The 21,070-nt window shown below is 42.5% G+C and overlaps 1 protein-coding gene across 1 annotated transcript in view; it reads left to right on the top strand.

The window, feature by feature from the left end:
- The window catches only part of LOC138453779 (PHD finger protein 7-like), a 1,510,505-nt gene that overhangs the window by 538,137 nt on the left and 951,298 nt on the right, over positions 1 to 21,070 (top strand). The window contains exon 6 of the mRNA XM_069606924.1: positions 2,151 to 2,252. Within this exon, the coding sequence (XP_069463025.1) occupies positions 2,151 to 2,252 (102 nt within the window). The remainder of the gene's footprint in view (positions 1 to 2,150; positions 2,253 to 21,070) is intronic.

The raw sequence follows: 21,070 nt of genomic DNA, 5'->3' as shown, positions 1-21,070 counted from the left end.
TTCTTGTCCAGGAATTTGGGGGTGGGAATATGATGGACGGTGTGATGGGGGAGGGTACTACATCCGTGGCTGTCTCTACATGAAACCACTCTTCAAAATCAATATATGTCTTATAGACAAAGCCAGTACAGTACCATAAACAACTGAAATGTAAATAGTTATTATTTTTCTGCTAATACATGCAATTATAAATGTTCTTTCTTTAATACCTGCATATTACTACTACCTGTAAAATGATCTGATGCTCTTCAGGTTCCAGTTTGTGCTATGTAAAACTGTATAAATAAATTAATGCATGATCCAATTTCCTATCCATTTGTTTGACTGAGGTTCCTTTTCGCAGGAAAGATGTCCAGAGTATGACAAATTGTTCGCCGTTTGTTCTTGATGTTTCCGCATAGTTTTTAATGTGCCATATTTTACGCCTTTTAGTAGTAGGGATGTTTGTCATAAAGTTGAAATGTCATTTGCCACAATTATGTTTATCAGTGTCATTTGTGAATATATCTACATAAAAATCTGTACTTCATTTTCTTAATTACAGTCAGGTTGTGAGCACAACACTCAACTATAATAAGAAAACAAAATCACTATATTGTTGTAATCCCAGTTTATTTTCTTTATGTTTTTGTAACATGTCTTTTGTGAACAATTTTATTTCAAAGTGCACGGAGTTGCAGCACAGGGGGCAGTGGGAAGTGATCAAGAGAAGGGTGTAGTGTGATATATACATTCATAGTAGAGATAAACTTAATTTCTGACGTGATTCAACCATTAGTATAGAAAGGGCCTCATTTCAGGTTCGGTGGCAATTTGGCAGTTTTTCTGACACATATTCTCCAAATTACATTACTGTTGACACCACTCAGCCGTGCAAATCTACCATGGGATTACGAGTGTTATAAAGGTGGAGTATTTCAACTTTTTTACCACACTGCAAAACTGTGGCCCATAGTCTTTTCTTGCCACATGTGGTAAGAGAATGGTCGGGAAAAAAAGTGTTAAATTGTCATGTCCGAATGACTCACATTCATTAGTTGATAGTGAGAATTGTATGATAACATGTTTATTTGGTGCACTGTTGAAATTTAAAAAAGAAAACCAGGAATCTATCTGCATCTTACTGCTTTAAAGCCTTGAGTAAGGCTTTAACCTTTCATTCATGTCATGCCCCGTTTTCAAGCATTTATATGGCAGAGAGATGGGACAGAACGCAACTTGCATTTCCAGCGCCTCCATTACTCTCCACCATACAAATGCTGTAGCATTTGGGCCTTCATGCATTTTCATGCCAGTGCAAATGCTGATATGATATATGATATTTGATTTGTATCACGCTCATACACAAGTGATGATCCGTCTAGGACCCGCTGGCTTTATGCACCAGCAAAAAGCATGCAGACCCCATAGGGATCCATTGTAAATGCTGACTACTGACATGCGTGGATGTCGGACAGCGTTTAATTTCAATTGTGAAGACTGTTTACCATGTGCGATGCTTACTTACTTTGAATTTTCACTGTGGAGTGTAAATGTGCAGGGCAAAAGGTAGCAAAAATGAGTGTACGCCGCATTTTGCCCTGCATATTTGCACCCCGTAGTTCAAATGCCGAAAATGTGGCTGCAGGCAGCCGTATATGTTTAAGTGTTAATGTAATGGCTCTCTGCTATCAAATGACATTAAGGAGCAAAGTAAGCTCCATAGGGCTTTTTCCAATGTACATGTATTATTCATATCTACAATCTGATGGTTGCTTGCATCAGAATATAGAATATAATACCCACTGCCATAAGTGAAAAAAAATATTGCATGTCACCTCGCAATTCCGTAACCGTATAAATGGAACTCAGCCTTTGGTAAACTTCTCTGTATGATCACGCAACTGTTCAGTGGCTTGCAGTAATCTTATAATGTATGTTAGTGGGTACTTTAGCCCATGTATCTTTTTTCGCAACTGACACAAAACCATTCTGTGCAGTCAGATCTTGTGTGTGCCTAGAGATAAATATATTCACAGTTTTGTAAATTGTCAAAGACCTACAGATGGTTTTCTGGAAATCGATTTCTCAAACATTTCTAACTTGTAAACATTTACTATGAACAGTTTCCAGTGCTTTTTTCAGGAATTTTACATTTTTTATTATTTTAGATACTTTCTAGCGGTCTTTGGCAGGAAGGAAAAGAAGATGAAGGCTTTTATGGATTTCTTCTTGAAGATATAAAGAAAGAAGTTGAAAGAGCATCGACGATAGTAAGCCTTTAGATAGAATACATTTTTTAAATTATTTTAAATGTAACAAATCAGAAGATGGAAATATATGCAACACTGTACATACTTAAGATAGAGGACTATTACCTGCTGCTTCCCATCCTCACCCACAGGCCCACATTTTCCCTAATTGATTGTAACTGATGTTAATGCAGTTCTACCAAGGACATGTATTCAAATATTATTATTCGATTTAGCTACCATTTATGTGTAGTCTTGGCTTAAAGTTTGCACTTTGCCAAGGTATTCCTGTGTATATGAGCTTTTGGATTGGTACAGGGATTCATTGTAATTCCCCTCCATTTTCCTTCCTTCATGCATCCAAGTTTAGCGTATAAATCCTAGATTGCTATTTTCAGTTTTGGCACATATAAGCGCCACCTTGTGGCCAAAACATTGCTGCAGACAAGAGAGAGAAAAGAAAGGATGTTGAGAAGCAGTCCTCACACTACTTCGCCTTTGTCCCAGTCCATCCCCTTCGTCACAGTCCTTCCTTCTTTTATGTTACATTTCCTCCATCGTTATAGTCTTTCTCCTTTGTCACATCCTTCCTTTATCACAATCCTTCCTTCTCATTTGTTAGTTCTCCTTCATCATAGTCCTGCATCACAGCCCTTCTCCTTCATCACAACCCTTCTTCTGTATAGTCCTTCTCCTTCATCATAATATGTCATCAGTCTGTGTACTTTGTCACAGTCCTGGTCCTTTGTCACAGTCATCTTTACAGTTCCTCCTTTGTCATAGAGCTTCTCCTTCGTCACAGTCATTGTTTTTCATTACTCTCCTCCATCACAGTGCTCCTCCTTTGTCAGACCTTCTCCTTATCTCCTTCATCATTCCTTCATAACAGTCCTCCTTTAACATAGCCATTTCTTGTCACAGACCTCTTTTGTCACAGTACATTTTTGATCAGTCCCTCACACCCAATCCTTTTTCACAGTCCTTCTCCTTTATCATAATTCTACTACTTTACCACTGTCTTCCTCTTTTGTCATTGCCCTTCTCCACTCATTACAGTCCTTCATCATCTACAGTCCTTCAAACAGCCCTTTTCCTTAATCAGTCTTTCTCCTTCATTACAGTCCTGCTTCATCACAGTATTTTTTCCTTCATTAGTCCTTTATCACATCCCTTTCCTTATTCAGTCCTTTGTCACAATCCTTCTCCTTCATCTGTAATACTCCCCTTTGCCAAAGTCTTCCTTTATTGGCACACTACTTCAACACGGTCCTTTGCCTTCATCAGTCCTTCCTCACTGGCCTTGCTCCTTTGTCTTAGTCATTCTCCTTTGTCATAATTCTTCTCCTTTGTCACAGCCCTTCTCCTTCATCACAGCCCTTTGCTTATGTCACTCCTTCCTCAAAGTCCTTTGTGACTGAATCTCCTCACATTCCTTGTTTTTCATCACATTGCTTCACCTCAGTCCTTGTGAAGTCCTATGATGAATTCTTAGGATGAAGATATCATGGTCTTTCTCTTTTGTCAGTTTTCCTCTTTTGTCACAGTCTTCCTCTTTTATCATAGCTCTTCTGCTTTGCCATAGTCCTTATACTCGGTCACAGTCCTTCATCACAGTCCTTTGTCACAGTTCTCTAGCATCCAGAAAAGTAGAGGAGCACCGCTGCCAATCACTCCCGCCAACTGTTCCTTACAGTTTTCTCCTTTGTCATAGTCCTGGTCCTTCGTCAGCCCTTCTCCATCATCACAGTCCTTTGTTGTAGTCCTTCCACAAAGTCCTTCTCATTAGTCACAGCCCTTATTCATCATAGTCTTTCTCCCTTGTCAATGTCTCATCACAGCCTTTCTTTGTTGCAGTCCTCGCTCGTCACAGTTTTTGTTTTCTTGTTTTATTGTTTTATGGTTAAAAATAACCTTTAACAAAAACTAACAACCAATCAGAATACATTAAAAAAAAGAATCAGCATTCACGGTTCCATTTAAATTCATACATGTCAATCCGATACCATTTTTGGACTTCACAACGATTTGTCTTCTGCCTGATCCGTCAATGGGAAATTTTATCGTTAAAAGGGGAGGGTAATGACCACTGCTTTCCTCAATCGAACAGACTTGTAAATGTGAACTTTGGTTTGGAATCCGTTCACATACCTCCTGTAAGGTGACAGGAAAACCCCACACTTTCAGTTGCGGAGCAGCTAATAAAACCTGCTCCTCAACTAGACGGGAGCTAAAGTGAAGTATCACCTTGTCCAGTTTTAAGTTGTTCCAAAATTCTACCTGGGTGATATCGGCTGAAGTAATATCAGACAGTGAAGGAACATTCCTTAGCCATTTCAAAACTCAAGATCTATTTAATGCAAGATGCACATAGTCCACCGGGGACCATTCCAAAACAAGTGAAAGATTAGATGTCACAACCCTGGGAGCAGTCTGCACTTCGCTCACCCCATTCTGTTCAATTTGTTTTCTACTTGCCTACATCGTCAAAAACGTAGGTGCTTCACTGACCTCCATACATCTATTTGCCAAACCGACCCCACTAGGTTGCCAGGTTTCCATGGCCTGATCAGAAGCAGACCTCAGGATCTCATTATTACAGGCACCACTTACGTTGCTCTCAGTAAACAGAATTACTGGGCAAGCTCAGGAGGATAGTTCAGGGGTAATGTGCGTGCGTTGGAAGCAAGACTTCACAGAGCAACACAGGTACAATACCCGGGTCCGCGCTTAGAAACTTCTGTGTATTAAGCGCGTTATAAATAACCAATCATTTCATATCATACCACCCTGTTCTATTACATTGCACAAGATCCATTGAGACTACAGGGTTAATTTGCGTAACGGTGCAAACATCCAGGCTAGAATTAGCGTTAGTACCCAAAGCAAGACCTGCCGAATCAGAAGGGGTGTCATTCCTCAGACTGTCCAGAGCATTTACCTGGGTGCCAGACTGACTATTACCCCCTTTCTTATGGGGGGGGGGTTATTTTGGTGCATGCTACTATGATGGAAATGTTAAAATGTTTGTGGAAATGTTAGGGTGTGCAGAATATTTCTTGAACCCCTGCCCATGTTCTTTTCGGTGCCTTACCTATTTTTTGATTTTCTCAGGTTTGGTAACGGTACCTCTTGCTCAATTCGTTTTTCCTTTTTTTTCTCAGGTTTCAGCAATCAGTTCCTCTGCAAGCAGAAGAATACCTGGATCAACAGGTGTTATTGCTTCCACCATCACACCTTGAGAATCCTTAATAAAGCCTGCCACTGCTGCCTCACAAAGAGGCGTAAACAATAACCCCTGCTTTCATCTTATTCCTGATCATGAGCCCCCACCCCCATAGTTAGTCCTCATGCAACTTTCCTTTGTGGTTCCTCTTTATCAATCTCCAGATTTGACAGCTGTCTACAGTACAAGCCCTTCAATAAACCTTCCACAGATTGCCAATTTATTTGCATTTGCTCGTATTGCCACAGAAACCAATTCTTGCTGGTCGTACAGGGCTGTAAGATCCTTGCGATACCAGGACAGATCTTACATTGCCCTCTCGGACCTCTGTTCATCAAACCACTATCACAAGTTTCGTGTCAGTGACCTGGTCCTGTTGACTAACATGTCCTTTTGAAGATGACGACAATACAGGTGATAAAGCAGGGTTGATGTTCGCTATTACAGTGGACAATCCTGGCTCATTCACAGATACAATTAATGGACTCTCTTTAAAACAAAGTGATGAGCTGTATTTTGCCCGCGCTTGCCTTACTCGTTTTACTCCCCCTAAGAGAGTCGATCAAGGCTTGATTACTCTTCGTAATAAATGCCTCATCAAACACATTCAAGACATCCGCACTTAGTATTGCCCGAAGTTGCAGCTGGTGCATTAAGGCCAAGTGGGGGTGAATCAGGTGGTTGTTCACACCTCTGTCAGTAACAGATGTTGGGAAACTTGTTGCAGCTTCAAATAACTTATCGGTTGAAGTAAGATTGATACGACAGCCTGCTGCCGAACTCCTTGCTCTCCACAACTCGGGGTCAGTTCGATATCCGTTATTTCCTTCAGATTATCCCTACTTTCAGTCAAGAGGACCAAAAGGGAGTCATTAGCAGACCCCTGTTTTGGCCAGTTTTCCACTTGCTTAGATGCCCCAGATACTGCCACTGTCGCTGATGTACTGAATTGAGATGCCAAGAGTGGCTCGACATGTTGCCAACCAAATGCGACCTCCTGGAGGTTAAGTGATTGCCAAAGTAAAAAATGTTGGCCCCTGTTTGATCAGTAGAAGGTATAGGGGGGTCAGATTAAGACGGTACCCCCAACCCTGGTGTCTGCTTTTGGGTAGAAGCGTGCAAGAGCGCATGAACTCAAACCTGTTTAAGTACAGGTGACAAAGACGATAGTGTAGAGTCGGCAAGAAGTTTATGCAATGTTTTATTTGGCAGGACCCCTGAAATAGTTCTCCCTATTAATGTCTTTGATTCAATAGATTGATGCCGTACCTCCAAAAAAGCGGCAGCGTATTCAATCACCTTAATTCATATGTTCGCAGCCATGCTTGTTTCCAGAGCTATACGAGACACAATTGATGGTGTTGGAATATTTGCAGTATAAGTTGCAGTTGACTGAGGGACAATAGCTGCTTTAGGCAAGGGTTTCTGGACTTGTGTAAATGCATGAGGACAAAACGGGATGCCATGATTTCTCAGATCATATCTGTTTATATCTTTTCATCTCAATCATGTGCCATAAGATGAACCCAGGACTCGTCCTCAATTTTCACTCGATGCTGTTTAGCTGCAGCAGGAAGAAGAAATACTTAAAGATACAGCACTCAGCCTCTTACCGTACTAACAGGCAAGTCAGCGGGAAGGAGGATTGAACAGAGCTAAACAGAGCAGAAAGCTAGTGCACAGTGCGCCAAAGCGGGGACCCGCTTACCGCTGCAGCCACCGCTGTCCACACTCGCTCACACTCCGTTCTCCGCGCTGGCAACGTGGGTATGTACTGTTTCCTAAGCTGTAGCCCCTATTGCTTGGTATGAAAGACAACACTTTTTTCTTTTCAGAAAAGGGCTCCAAATGACTCCGAATTGACCTGCAGCCACTGCAACCACACTCGCTCACACTTCGTGCTGCGCTCCGCGCCGGCAATGTATGTACTGTTTCCCAATGTGTAGCCCCTCCTGCTTGGTATGAAAGGTGAGGAAAGACTCCAACAGTTTTTTCTTTTTAGAAAAGGGCTCCAAGTAACTCCAAAATGACCCGCAACTTCTGCAGACCACACTTGCTCACATTTTCTTTTTTCACAGTCCTTCATTAAAGTTCTTGTTCTTCATAGTACTTCTCCTTCATCACAGGCTCCCTCTTTTGTCATAGTCCTTCTCCTGTGTCATAGCACTTCATCACATTCCTTTGTCAAAGTATCCCCTCCTCCTTTGTCACAGTCCTCATTCCTCACAATCCCCATTCTTCGCAGTCTTAATCCTCTGTCACAGTCCTTCGTCTTCATCACAGTACTTTGTCACTGTTCTTCATCAAAATTCTTCATTATAATCCTTCACCTTTGTCATGGTCATATGTTGTAGTCTTCCTTTGTAACAGTCCTTTTCGTTTGTCGGACTACTTAGTTGTCAACCATTCTCCTTCATCAAAGTCCTTTTTTGTCACAGTCCTTCATCTGTCAGTGAGGTTTGTAAACATTGTTTTTTTTAATTCTGGCAATCACATATTTCAACACTACTTTGACCCCCAATGGGCCTGTGATGATCATCGTACGCAGCCTTTGGAGACACTTTTTGCCATTTCACCACTAGGTGGATCCTCGCCTTTTAATGAGGGTGGGATGACCCACACCTTCCTGCGCTAGCCTGGCCTCAGTCATATGATTTATGTGTCCTTGCATGCACATAGGCATGTAGACTACCTTTGCACTCCATGTCAATGATGTATGCTGGTTTCAATGCCTACCTGGAGCACCCCTTATAGATTCAGGTCTTGGGTTTATATCTGGTGGGAACCTCATGAACTGGGTTGAATGCTTCCACCCCTCAGAAATCTCCCAGGATTTGAGCCACATCCCAGTTGTATCTTTTTACTTTTGTGTGCTCAGATAATAGCACTTACTTAGTATTTGTAAATTAGTTTGATATTTTTGTTTATACATTGTATATAATCTGATATAAGCAACTTAAATAAGCACTGATGGATATGATCAGTGTTTATTGTTTTTTTATCATCTTTTTATTCATCACTTCCTGTATTAACAGCACATATTGAATGCATGGGGCGTGGTCATATGTACTACATATAGTGCAATATAATCTGAAACAATCTACTGTCATTTCATTTCTCGATGACATCAGTCCAGCTTCTTCTTCAAAAGCATTGTTTGGCTCAAGCTGCTGTGGAAGGTCAGACATAGGAGGTTTCAACCTATTCACTTTATTACATTAAAGAGGAAATGTCTCCTAGCCATAATACTATGGTGAAGGTTCACTGTACTAAAAAATACCAAAAGGGCGCTTGTCAGAATATCTTACAAAAGTATAAATCTCGTCCTCCGTCCAAACCTATGCTATCACACTATCTGACCCCCTACTAATATAACAAAACTAAAATTGGCCTGAAGATGCATCCCTGCTTCCCCTTATTGGCATGTGCTGGTTGGAGTTTGACACCCTCCCAAAGTGTCTCTCTCTCACCTTCTCTGGTCTTGTTGGAGCTTCAGGTTTAGTCCTACTTGTACAGTTCAAAATCCAAGTCCTTTGCCTTCCTCCACATGAGAGGGACTCCTGGCCCCTTCCAACAAAGTCTTATTCAAAACCAGTATTTCTGTTCTAAATTCTGCAATTTGACTTTTCAGGTTCTTCAGCTCAGATCCACCCCTTGAGATTGTCTGTCTCACATTTGTAACTTTGATACCCCTTTGTGGGTTGTTGGAATCATTTTTACCCTCTCTGAGTTGTCTCCTCTCTGGTTGGTACTTCACACCCCTAATGGGTTATTATGTTTAGCTTCGCCCCCTTGGAGGGTTCTTCTGGCTTATTGGTATTCGGGAACCCCCTAGTGGGGCATTCTGTTTAGCTTCACCCCCTTGAAGTGTTCTTTTCTCTTGTCGGTATGCGGTAGCCCCTCGTGAGTGGTTATATTTCTCTTCACCACCTTGGATTCTTCCTTTCTGTTGTCGGTATTCAGTAACCCCTCGCAGGGGATTATGTTTATCCTCACTGCTTTGGAGTGTTCCCCTCTCTTGTCAATATTTGGTAACCCTGTGCGTGTGTTATTCTTGCTTTCACCCCTCACATTTTTTTTCCTGTCTTGTGGACATTCAGTAATATCTTGTGGGTTATTATTCTCACGTTTACCCCCTCTGTGTGTTCTGCTTACTCTTGGGTTTCTTATAGCCCTCTTTGGGATATTAACTTCGCTTTCACCTTCTTTGGGGTTTTCTCTCAGTCTTTGCTTTTCGATAGCCCACTTTTCTTTGCATTCTGGCCTTTCTCTGGATGGAGCCAGAGCTCCACTACCCTCCTCCCTTTCCTTATTGTGAACAGCTTACATGCTTTTCGGTGGCATCTGCCGTTAGCGGAGGAGGCCACTCCTTCCACCTGGGAACTACAATTATCGGCTCTTCGGTCATATTCTGCTTCGTCTGGGTGCAGCTCAGTCTCGGGTCCCGTGAACTCAGGACTCAGGGCTTCTACTGTTCCTGGGATCAGCAGAATTCTGCAGGCTTCCAACACTCTCCGCCCACCACGCATACGTTGCTGTCCCGCATACAGGATCCATCCATTCTGCACTTTAGTGGTGGCATTCGCTATGCACAGCCTCTCACACTGGTCTTCTCCCAATGGTCGACTTGTTCCGCAATGGTTCTTCTTCTCCAGGCAAGGGTCTTCTCCATTATATCTCTCTCTGTGCAATTCGAGAAATAATCACATGTCGTTCAGGCCTCCATGAGGGCTTGTCAGCACAACCAAGCACTTTTAAAGGGCTCTTGTCCTCAATATTGTTATTTGTTCTCATGTATGCAACAACCATTTGGGGCATTGGTTATAAGGGAGGTGTTACAGATTGGTTCACTGGTGAGTCCTTGTCCCGTAAGGGAGAGCCACCCCCAGTGAGATCCTGCTTGCCCAATTCCCATGGGAATAATTTGTGTAGCAAACTCAACTCTCTTTCCCTCTTGGGGAGAAAGGGCACATTCCTTGGATTCACTTCCCTTGCCCAGGCCCTTCACACATGACAGCAACTGGTTCCCATGTGAAAAAATGAGAAAAGAGGCCAGAGGAAGTATGAAAGTCCTGGCAGGAGGTTAATATCTACATACAAGTGGTGCGCAATCCCCCCATAACCACCAAAACCAAAAATGTAAAGCTCTACTTCAAGAAAGGTAAAGGTACATTAAAAGGTAATCTTAACATTAGAGCACATTCTGATAAAGATGTTTCAATAAAAACAGAATTGTATAAGTTGCAATCCCATACTATGTGGTCTTTCTGTACCCTAAATTAAAATTCTGTTAATTTTCGTTGTTTTTTGTATTCTAATTGCAAAGGACAACAATACATACTAAAAAGGCCAATCACAAAAGACATTGGCAGAGGTGAGAGTGGGACTCATCACTGATGTAGAAGCAAACACTTTCACCACTTCACAAGTGCACCACAGACGTTGCCCGTTGCCTCTGAATCAGACCAGCACCTTCGCTTTGGTATCCCATGGAAGCGATTGTTAACCTTGCTACTTTTGCTTCACCTCTGTCCCCAAAGATATTGCAGGCGCCAATGGTTTCCAACCAACTTCCTAATGAATGTTTGGCATCTCTCAGCTAGCATCTGTGGTCACAGATGCCATGGTTTTACAGATGGGGGTGGGTGGTAGCCAAGACTACAGTTATTTTTTTTTTAGAGTATGTGCCCCGACAATACAATATTTGCATAATAACACAATACAAAACTAAAAGTTGATCAATTATAACAGTTCAGCATTTCTTTCTGAGCACTTGCCCGTATAGTACTTTTGGGCCTCATTACGAGATCTGCATTGTGGTCAAAAACAGTGGTAATGCAGTGCATTACCACCGCTTTACCACACCACTGAACTACGGGTTTAGAGGTAAGCTAGAGGAAACACTTCCAGCAGAATGGTGGCAGTAATTCCTCTTCCTTACCCCCAAAGAATTTAGTAATGCTGCCAAAACCCCATGCAGTCCTATGGACTCCAATAAATGGGCGCTAACACTTCCTACAACCACTTGTAATGTGGCAGTAATTCCGCCGGACCAAGTGGTGATAACGGTAAGTCCATTTGGTGGTATTTCACTGGATTTACCACCAAAATGTCCACATATGTACAATACAGCATTAAACGTCGATAACCACCAAGTCTGTTATGAAGGCTATCTAGTTAACCCATTTTAGGGTGGTGGTAGTCTTGTCTGTAAAGAAAGCATCCTCTAAGTCTTCCATGTCTCTATCCAGACCTTTGCGTATGCCACCCGTTTTTCTTTTTTGAAGTCAGTTGATAGTTAATAGGGCATAGCACGTGCAATGAAAAAGAATGGTTATAATAAAGAAACAAACACTGCCCTGTTCACCACCTAAACATGATGCACATCGAACGGAGGAAGGAAGACCAAGGCGTCAGAATAAGGCTTTCTTATGATAAAGAAATAAACACTGTCCCTTTTACCACCCAAACATGATGCACATATTGTGGAAGGCCAAGAAGTCAGAATAATGCATGCTTATAATGAAAAATAAACACTGTCCTGGTTACTACCCAAAAATAATGCACAGACTGGAGGTGGGAGGCTAAGGAGTCACAATAGGCATGGATATAAGAAATAATAAGTAAACTTTGTCCTGGTTCACAGCCAAACATGACACCAAGATTGGAGAGGTCAAGGAGTCAGAGTAGAGCATTGTTCTAACAAAATAAATAATTTCTATCCTGGTAACTAACATTGCAGTCCTCTACCTCCAGCCCAGAGCCCAACGAGCGTGATTAATTACCTTTAACTGCTGCACCATCCCCTCATTGTCTTGTTACAGCAGCTCATCTCTTATCTTGTATGTACCAACACCTAAATTGAAGCAAAAAAGGAAATAGCAACAGCCATGAATAATATATAAAAAAAGAGCAGCATTTTAGTCTAGAAAATTAAAAACTGTGAGTCTACCTGTGTACAAAACCGATGTTTTCCATGTATGGACATCCTCGACTCCAGAAAGTCCAGAAAAAGGGTAAAAACTCAAAATGCATGTATTTTTATCATACATTTCTTTATTAGGTTTTACAAAGAGATATTTTCAACAAATTCCAAAACAAAACAACAAGGAATTAATGAATTTTGCAAAGTGACCAAATCAATTCCATACCATTCCCCACTATACAAATACCCATCCTCTCAACCTTGTGTTGAAATTACTGCAGGAAACGGTAACAATCAAAATGCATCTATTAGCTGTTTTCACTATCATCATATACAATGATCTCAATAACAGTCAAGTTGAATAAGCAGCAAATTTACATTACGTTTCTCCCATTAATCAATTGGGACCTTGTGCATTCCGGCGAGAACAAGTCATTCATCAGCCCTCTCACCCAGTCCCCCAATTCAAGAAAGATATCCGTTATATTAAACTTTCACTTCTCTTTTACCAGAATCTCTGGTTTAAATATTGCCCATCTAGTCATCTATTTCACTGATTGTCGGTGAGTAGGGTTTCTAGGTGATAGCCAGGTCCTAGCAATTATGCAGCATTTGGCTATAATGCAGTCTAAATAAATGTAAGCTCTGAGCCACTTGCTGCTTTTTATTGCAGGTTTTAGGCCCAACAGACATTTTGTTGAGTAATAAATGCCTGGCCTCTTCATAATCTGTTCTGTGACAGAGACCCAAACCTCAGATACAGGATGTGACCATCTAAGGTGAAAGTAGGGGGCTTTGGTTACCATGCACTTGGACAGTTGCCTGGATGTGAACCATAAATCTTAATTTGTATAGCGGGTGCAGTGTAGGTACATATGCTGCTGGATTTGCTAGAACCTAGTATTCCTAGAGAAATTCTTTACATGCAAGGATATCCCCTGCCCTTCTAGAAACAAACACCCGCCAACCCCAGTGTCTGTTTTGCATTTCCATATTCGGTGGATCCACTTTCTGTTTGTCAGTATATATTGGTTCAAATATTTGGGACACAATAGGACTTACTCCCTCCAAACCCAATATCAGAACAAATTAGAGGACTGTGGCTCTGTGATGAATCCGATGGAGTCATTACTGATTCCCTGACGGTAAGTGTGGCCAGGGGACAGCAGCCACTACCTGATCCTGCCACTGGGAGCAGCTTCATGCGGGAAGATCACATGGGAGGAGACAGCCTCTGAGGAGATGTCATGAGTCCATCGGATGAGACATGCTATCCCCCCTTTTCTCTTAAAAATAACCTCCCCATGTCGAAACCCTCATGGCATATTGTCGTGCATCTGTTCCTTTTCCTATTGAGAACAGGGACACCCCTCTTATGAAAAAGAGAAACTAACTTTGCCAACCTGATGGAATCCCCTTTGACAACTCTTCATATCCATCAAAACCTTTTTATGCTTATTAAACGTCCATAAATCATTTGTCACCTATGGACTACAATTCCCAAGATCCTAGAAACACTGGGGCAAAGAAGAGTGAATGAAGCAAAAGAGATGAAAAGCTCAACAAGCGTTCTGGTGTTTCCTGGCACACACCTGTTGCCGGCAAATTTAAGCAGCCAAAACGGAGAGACATGGACAGCTGCAGTGGCGTTTGGTGAGAGAGAGCTGAACCTCGCTGCGCAGAGCGGGAAACCAAAGAGCCGGAGCCGGCATGGAGACGCTGAGTGGCTCGCATACAGAGAAAGAAGCTGTAGAAGTAAGATCTGCCACGGGAACACCAGGAGCTAGTGAAGGACTCCTGAGCGTTTGCAGACGGAGAAAAGCGGTGCACAGCTTGCCGAAGTCGAGAGGAAAGTAGGTGTTTCCAGCAGAAGCCACAGGGAACCAGCGAATGAAGAGAAGGCAGCCATGAGGTGAAAGCAGGCTCAGACCGCGAGAGAGAGAATCAGCGCCAGTGAAGACCGGTGAGTCTGCCCGGAAGCAGAGGGCACCCTGGGGTGTATCAGCAAACACGCTGAGTGCTGCGTAGAATCCTACAGATCCCTCACTGAATCCCTGCCAAAAGTCGCCTTCCAGGTGGCTAGGTAAGGCAAACGATTCCTGATCCTGACTTTGGGGGTGGTGTACTGTGGGAGGATTACCTGGGAGGAGAAAAGAGCCATGGTGGTGAGGAGATCCCGTGGGATGAGACACTGTATTTGTCCTGTGAAAGTGAGAACCTTTCAAGGTTACCAAAACAATGCAATGGCTCATTGTCATTATAATGTCCCTAAATCATATATGAGATCTGTGGCTCTGGGCATATGTACCATAACATCTGAGCAAGCCTTGCCAACAGAAAGACCCTTCAAGGTATTTCAGGATTAAAATCATCCTTACTCCCAAAGGTATAATGTAAAAGGATCGAGAAATATTGCCTTAAGAAATTCTAAAGGACCATCTTTAAATGATTATAAGGGAAACAAATCTACTGTTAAAATCAAGAAAAGAACTAACTGTTATTGAGAACTACAAGTCCCATAATCTCATGAGAACTGCGACAAGGAAGAGGACTGAAGAGGCATGCTGTAGCAGTAGTCGGGCAATTAAGCCTAACAGCCCATACAAGAAGGAACCTGGGAGGCATAAAAGGCCCCCTCAGAGACAGGCACTTAGAAGGAGCTGGAACTGTGAATGGAGTGTGTGCGGTAGTAGCAGAGGCAGACAGAAGAAGGCACAGTGCTGGCAAACCAAACCGAAGTGAGAAAACCAGAGGGACGCCGGAACGTGGATGCAGCAGATTTCATCTGCTTGTTCTGAGAGGGTCCGGTTCCCCCAAACTCTGAAGTGTTCCTCCAAACTGTAATCCCACAGTTGCTAAATCAGTGTCCTTGGCCCTTATCCATTTTAGGGTCCTTGACCTCCCACACCAATTCTACCCAGCTCCTCTCTACCCACACGCTTTGCAACTGCGCACCCTCCGCTCTAGAGACTCGCACTTACACCTCCCACGTCCCAGGCCGTGTAGCACTCAACATTACTAGCACTTCATCTATGGCTCACCCACAAGCTCGGTCTCCCCAGCACTTACCCCCTCTTCCCTCTTCCTTTCTGCATTTGTACGTTCTGAATACTCACAAGGCATAGTAGGTTTGTCACTCTCCCTCTTCCCCCTCTGCTCTTAATTATTATATTGTAATGTATTTTCCACCCTCACTCCCTTCCTGCCCTGTAGATGATTTGAAACAGTATATCTATATTGAATAAGCGCCTAACAAGCAAACAATAAATAAATAACTAAAATCGCAGAAGCTGGGCAATATAAGACCTGCAGGAGGACTGTCTTTCCCTATGGAAGCCTGATTGCAGTGGCTGCCGTGCAGAAAACGTGTCGGAGACCGAGGTGAGGAGCTGTGGGCGAGTCGTGGGTCTCAGGAGCGAGAGGGGTTCCTTAAAGGATAGTTCCGGGACTTTTTTTTATTGTTCCTATGGTTCGGCCATGTGTTTTTAAGCATAAATCGGTAGATCGTAGAAAACTTTCCTATGGACCTTACCCGACTTTTCGTCCATTAACGCACTCGAAAACATCCGCCATTTTATGATAATCCTATCATTTCCCCCCATCGCCCTGGCTCACCTGCTTTTGCGGCACTAAATCAAATCCCCCGCCCCTGAAACAGACTTGATCAAAACATTCATATTCCCCGCCTCTATCTGTGACGTGACTGTGCTGCGTAGGCAAACGCGCCCAGGCGTCTTCTACGCGACTCCACACAGAACCAGGAAATCAACACAGATGAGCTCACACAACACAGCGCGCCACAATTGGGAATATGAAACTGTACTTTTAAATTAAACCGCAAGATTGTAAATTTGGTAAAGTACATTTATTTGACATCAAATGTTTTGAGAATATTCAGCGATTTGCATTTTTATTTGCTCACGTTCCAAAAAGTTCGTTTCGAGGCACACAATGTTCCTTTGCTGTACACAGGGTCTTAGATCATCTCACAATACAGCGCCACAATTCGGAATATGAAACTGTGGTTTAAAAGCAAACGGCAAGATTGTACATTTGGCAAAGTACATTTATTGGACATCAAATGTTTTGAGAATATTCAGCGATTTGCATTTTTATTTGCTCACGTTCCAAAAAGTTCGTTTCGAGGCACACAATGTTCCTTTGCTGTACACAGGGTCTTAGATCAATGAATTTTTATTTGCTCTCGATCCAAAATATTTCGTCTTGAGGCAAGCGATGTTCGTGTGCAGTACACAGGGTGTTGGTTTACGATAAAATAAGCTCTTCGGTCGCACTGATAATCGCATGGCTGTTCCAACAACGAGGCACTAGGCCACCACAACGGTCTGTATGTTGCATCTAGCCGTTAGTACCGCGTAAGGGCATACTTGTACTTGGCGATCGTCCCACAAAATGGTCAGGGTGCTAACGTTGTTCACGCGGAGAAGCAATTGGCGATTATAGAAGCCATCCGCCGGTGTCTGGTACTCGTGACACAGACAATAATGGACGATGTATCTATTTGAAATACATAAAAAATTAAATTAGTCTCACCATCAGATCTTTATTAAAATTATTCATTTTATATATTAGGTCTGGAAATTATTTCATAGCTAGGACAGTGCAACTGGGTTTTATACGTCAAGGGGGGGCTGTAGGATACTGAGACAGTCCCCCAGTGCAGGGGTTGACAGGGAGTGCAGGTGGAGAGTGGAAGGGCCCAGGACCCAGGTCGCAGACAGTGGACCAGTTGTAGCAGGGGAGAGGGAGAGAGAAAGCAGAAGCAAAGAGGAAGGTTTTGAGGTGCTTCCGTAAAAGGAGACGGTTCTCCCCAAGATAGTGCGCGGTACAAAACAATATGCCACATAGAACGAACAAGTACAACTTAACCCGTCTTTAAAGCTACTGTATAGTAATTAAATTGCGGTATAAACTCATCTAAAGAGTTACTTACATTATATTTGCATTTTCCATTGTGTCTGTGCGTAGGGCAGCCCCGAAATACCACTCCTTCTATGCCGACGTTATTTCTTCTAATGAACGAACATGAAATGGCTTTCGTTTCTGAAATTATATTCATTATCGTTTCTTACGTGGTCCCGGCCTGTCAAGGTCAAATAACAATAGAACCTTATACTGAGTCGTGGGCCATTCTGGCATCCGAGAAAAAATCAAAGCAGCTGACCTACACTTTGAACGAACACACATTCCTAGTTAGCTACATTCAGTGTAAGGCCGTCTCACAGGACTTGAAATTTACACTCCATCTTTGCATTGTGTCTGCGTGCTTTGCAGCCCCACAGAACCATAAATACGGAGACATTCTATATTTTTTGAAAAATGATTTATATTACTGTTTGGTTTAATTTAATGCGCAAATGAACAAGGTTGGATAGATAAACATATTCAATGGGCCTGCGACATGAGGAGACTCGAGAGAACAGACAATCAAATTACAATCATTTAAACCGTGATGTGTATTTCTCAATGAGCTCTTCTTTAGGTGGACATGGAACAGAGGCAATGTTGGGTGGCAATGCAGTTGTCCCCTGCACAGGTTCGTTCACAACTCCATTTATGTGCCTATCTAGGACGTCAACAATAAGTCTCTCAATAAACTCATATTGCATATCCTCAAACACTGGTTTGATCACCCATTGTTTACTTCTTTTAGTGAAGGCCTTATTGTAGCGAAGCGTCCCTAAAGTTCCGGTCGTCCCACTTTGTTGACGGCCAACATTATGGTTATGTGCCAAGACCGCTAAAAGAGTCAGATTTATCATGCCCTCCATGCCAAAATGCAATCGTTTTGGCCTGTACTTTAGGCACATATTGTGGAACACCTCCAAATCTCCTGTGTGGCAGAATTCCGTGAGTCCCCTCAAAGCTTTTGTTATAGTTTTATCAAATACAATCTTTTCAATGGCTTTGTGAGTGGGTGATGAAGGAATCAACCACTTCTTCTTCCGTGCCTCCTCTGTGGACAAATGGCCATGTTCACAATTGTGGAAATGTTGGTTCGTGTTCCAGCGGTGCACGTTTGTACAGTGTAGCATTACTGACCGCCATTTTTCCAGTAGAATTTCCAACGACCCTCCACATGTTTTTGAGCTCCACCAAAGATGGTTGCTGATTGACTTGGACCACTGTGAAATACCTTGCATATCTTTTTTTTTACCTGCAGCCGACAATTTTTTATTGATTGTTTTTGCAAGATGCCAAACGTCAAATTGGTGATTTATATTTTTGTACTCTTCTCTCATTGTCTTGGCAATTGAAACGTGTCTGTCCGTGGCTATCAGGTCGATCACCATTCCCCGCGATTGTAGTTCTTGCAATGATGCTACAAAGCCAACTTTCTCCATGGCCACTGAGGATGTACTTTGTGACGCCTGCACGACCACCGAACTCACAATTTTCTTACTTTCCATGTCCTGAAAGTGGTAGGTGCAGTACTTGGCTGAAAATCCTGGGCTGTCGCACTATCCATCACCGGCTAGCCTGAACCGTTTGCCCGCGAATGTACTATCAATAGACATTTTTTCCATTCTCCAAGCTTCGCTAATGGCTGGAAATAGATAATCGGTTTTGTATTTGTAGAACTGAGTTTTCGCAATTAAATGGATTCCCACAAACTGAAAGAAAGACTCTAATTTTTTAAAACTTGAACCACTAAAAAGTGCAGCCGCTGCACAAAGTAGATTGCCTGCTGGCAGTTGTCCCAGCATGGGTTGTGCAGACCATGAGAAAGGATGATATTTTGTACAGGTGGCATGTATTTTAAGGTTAGTGCCTTGAATTGCACGAGTCACATTAATCAATGGCTCCCCACATACTTCCCCACCTACCGAATGCCCACATTTCAACCGAATAATAATATCAATCAAACAACTATCGAATACAATTAATTTGGCCTCTTTCCTTATACTGTCACTCTGCATCCCAGCGGGTTCGGCCTGTAACGTTGAGGACATGTCACTCACATGAAAGGTAGAATCTCTGATATCGTCTTCCGCTATGTTCAGTGATATTGAAGGTGTTTCATTGTAGTCCACTTCATTCTCTTCCATTGCAACATCTGTTCCTTCTCCGGCAATGGGTGAATAGGACAATTTCTTCAACTTTCTCGCGGTCATAGTTTTTGCTGGTGTGGATTCTGTGAATTTATCTCTGACTGCATCCGAACTACCAGGAGGACATTCACTATCAATGGCTGCATGTGGTATAGCTCCGTTGTCAATCACTTCATATTCTTCCCATTGGCACGATGCATCTCCAGTCTCAAGTCCCTGCCAAAAGGTTTGACAAGCAACATCTCTCGTTCGCTTCACTGTCTGTGTAGATCTAGTTCGTACACCCACTCGCAACTAGAGGACAGATTGGAAAAGGGATGTTCAGTTTAAACACAACTTACAGTATTGAACTATTAACAGTGAAAAACAACATAATATAGTGACCAGGACACTAACCTTCTTTTGCTTTCTTTTCTTTGAAACTTTCTTCCCTCGAACTTCAACATCAGGACGCTGTTGCTCCGACTCGTGTGTGCATGTCTCCACTTCCTCTTGCGCTGCAACGACTATATTTTCATGATAAGCACATCCATCACGCACTGACGCTCCATCGACTCCCTGAAACATAGAACTTTCATTAGTATGTATAATAATATCGAAAACACAAAATGTACTTGGGGACCAATACCCACGTACATCTCAATAGCAAAACACGAATGAACGCTTTGTGTAGAACATTCAAACGACAATTATTCACGCATTGTTGATCTAGTTAGATGGAACTGTCAAGATCCATACCTCGGGCTCCTCATAGACTTCCATTGATGATATTATTGAAGATGATGCTTCAGTGACTCCCTGAAACACAGTAATTGCATTAGTATGGTTTTCTATTTTGATAAAAAGAACAGAAACTTTGTGCAGGCGTGAACGGCTCATCTAAATAGACCTGCACAAATGATCAGTTGTCTAAAATAAATAATGGATATGTAAATATGATTCGATTTGCTTGATCGTTGGAAGTGTCACCACCCAGAGATCTGCATCAACTACTAGGGGAGATGTTCTTGTAGAAGAAGCTCCGTCATCTCCCTGAAACATAGTACTTGCGTTAATAAAGAAGGAAGTATAGCGGATGTAATCACGTCATATGATTTCGCTTGATCGAACTGTCAGTATCCATACCTCGAAATGCATAAGAACATCAAGGGACGATGTAACTGCGGTGCACACTTCTGCAAGCTGTTGCGCCGACCCGTAACTGCATGCTCCCCCTTCTTCTTGGACTAATGCTCCATCGACTCCCTGAAACATAGGACTTTCATTAGTAATGAACACAAAATTGAAAAAAGAAGACACATAGGAGGGCGACAAAACTGTCCTGAAACGTACCTCGAGCATCTGAGTGACATCAACGGTAGTCGTCAAAACGTTGGACTCCTCAGCATCTCCCTGAAAGACAGTACTTGCATTATTTTGGATAACAATAATTATAACTGAAAACAAAGACTAGAGGACGAGTACAAGGGTGTACCATTAGGTAAAATAATTACACGATAAATTAAAACTATTGATTTACATGCCTAAAACAAGTCAGTGGCAGAATAGCCAAGTAAGATTACCCGATAGGCGCTTGAAGTGGCTGATGACTGCAATAACGACACGGATGGAGAATCTT

Source organism: Ambystoma mexicanum, chromosome 4p, assembly GCF_040938575.1.
Source record: "Ambystoma mexicanum isolate Mex_15411 chromosome 4p, UKY_AmexF1_1, whole genome shotgun sequence".
Classification (NCBI taxonomy): Eukaryota; Metazoa; Chordata; class Amphibia; order Caudata; family Ambystomatidae; genus Ambystoma; species Ambystoma mexicanum.
Note: the sequence above shows the minus strand (reverse complement) of the source record. Positions and strands in the feature narration are given on the sequence as shown.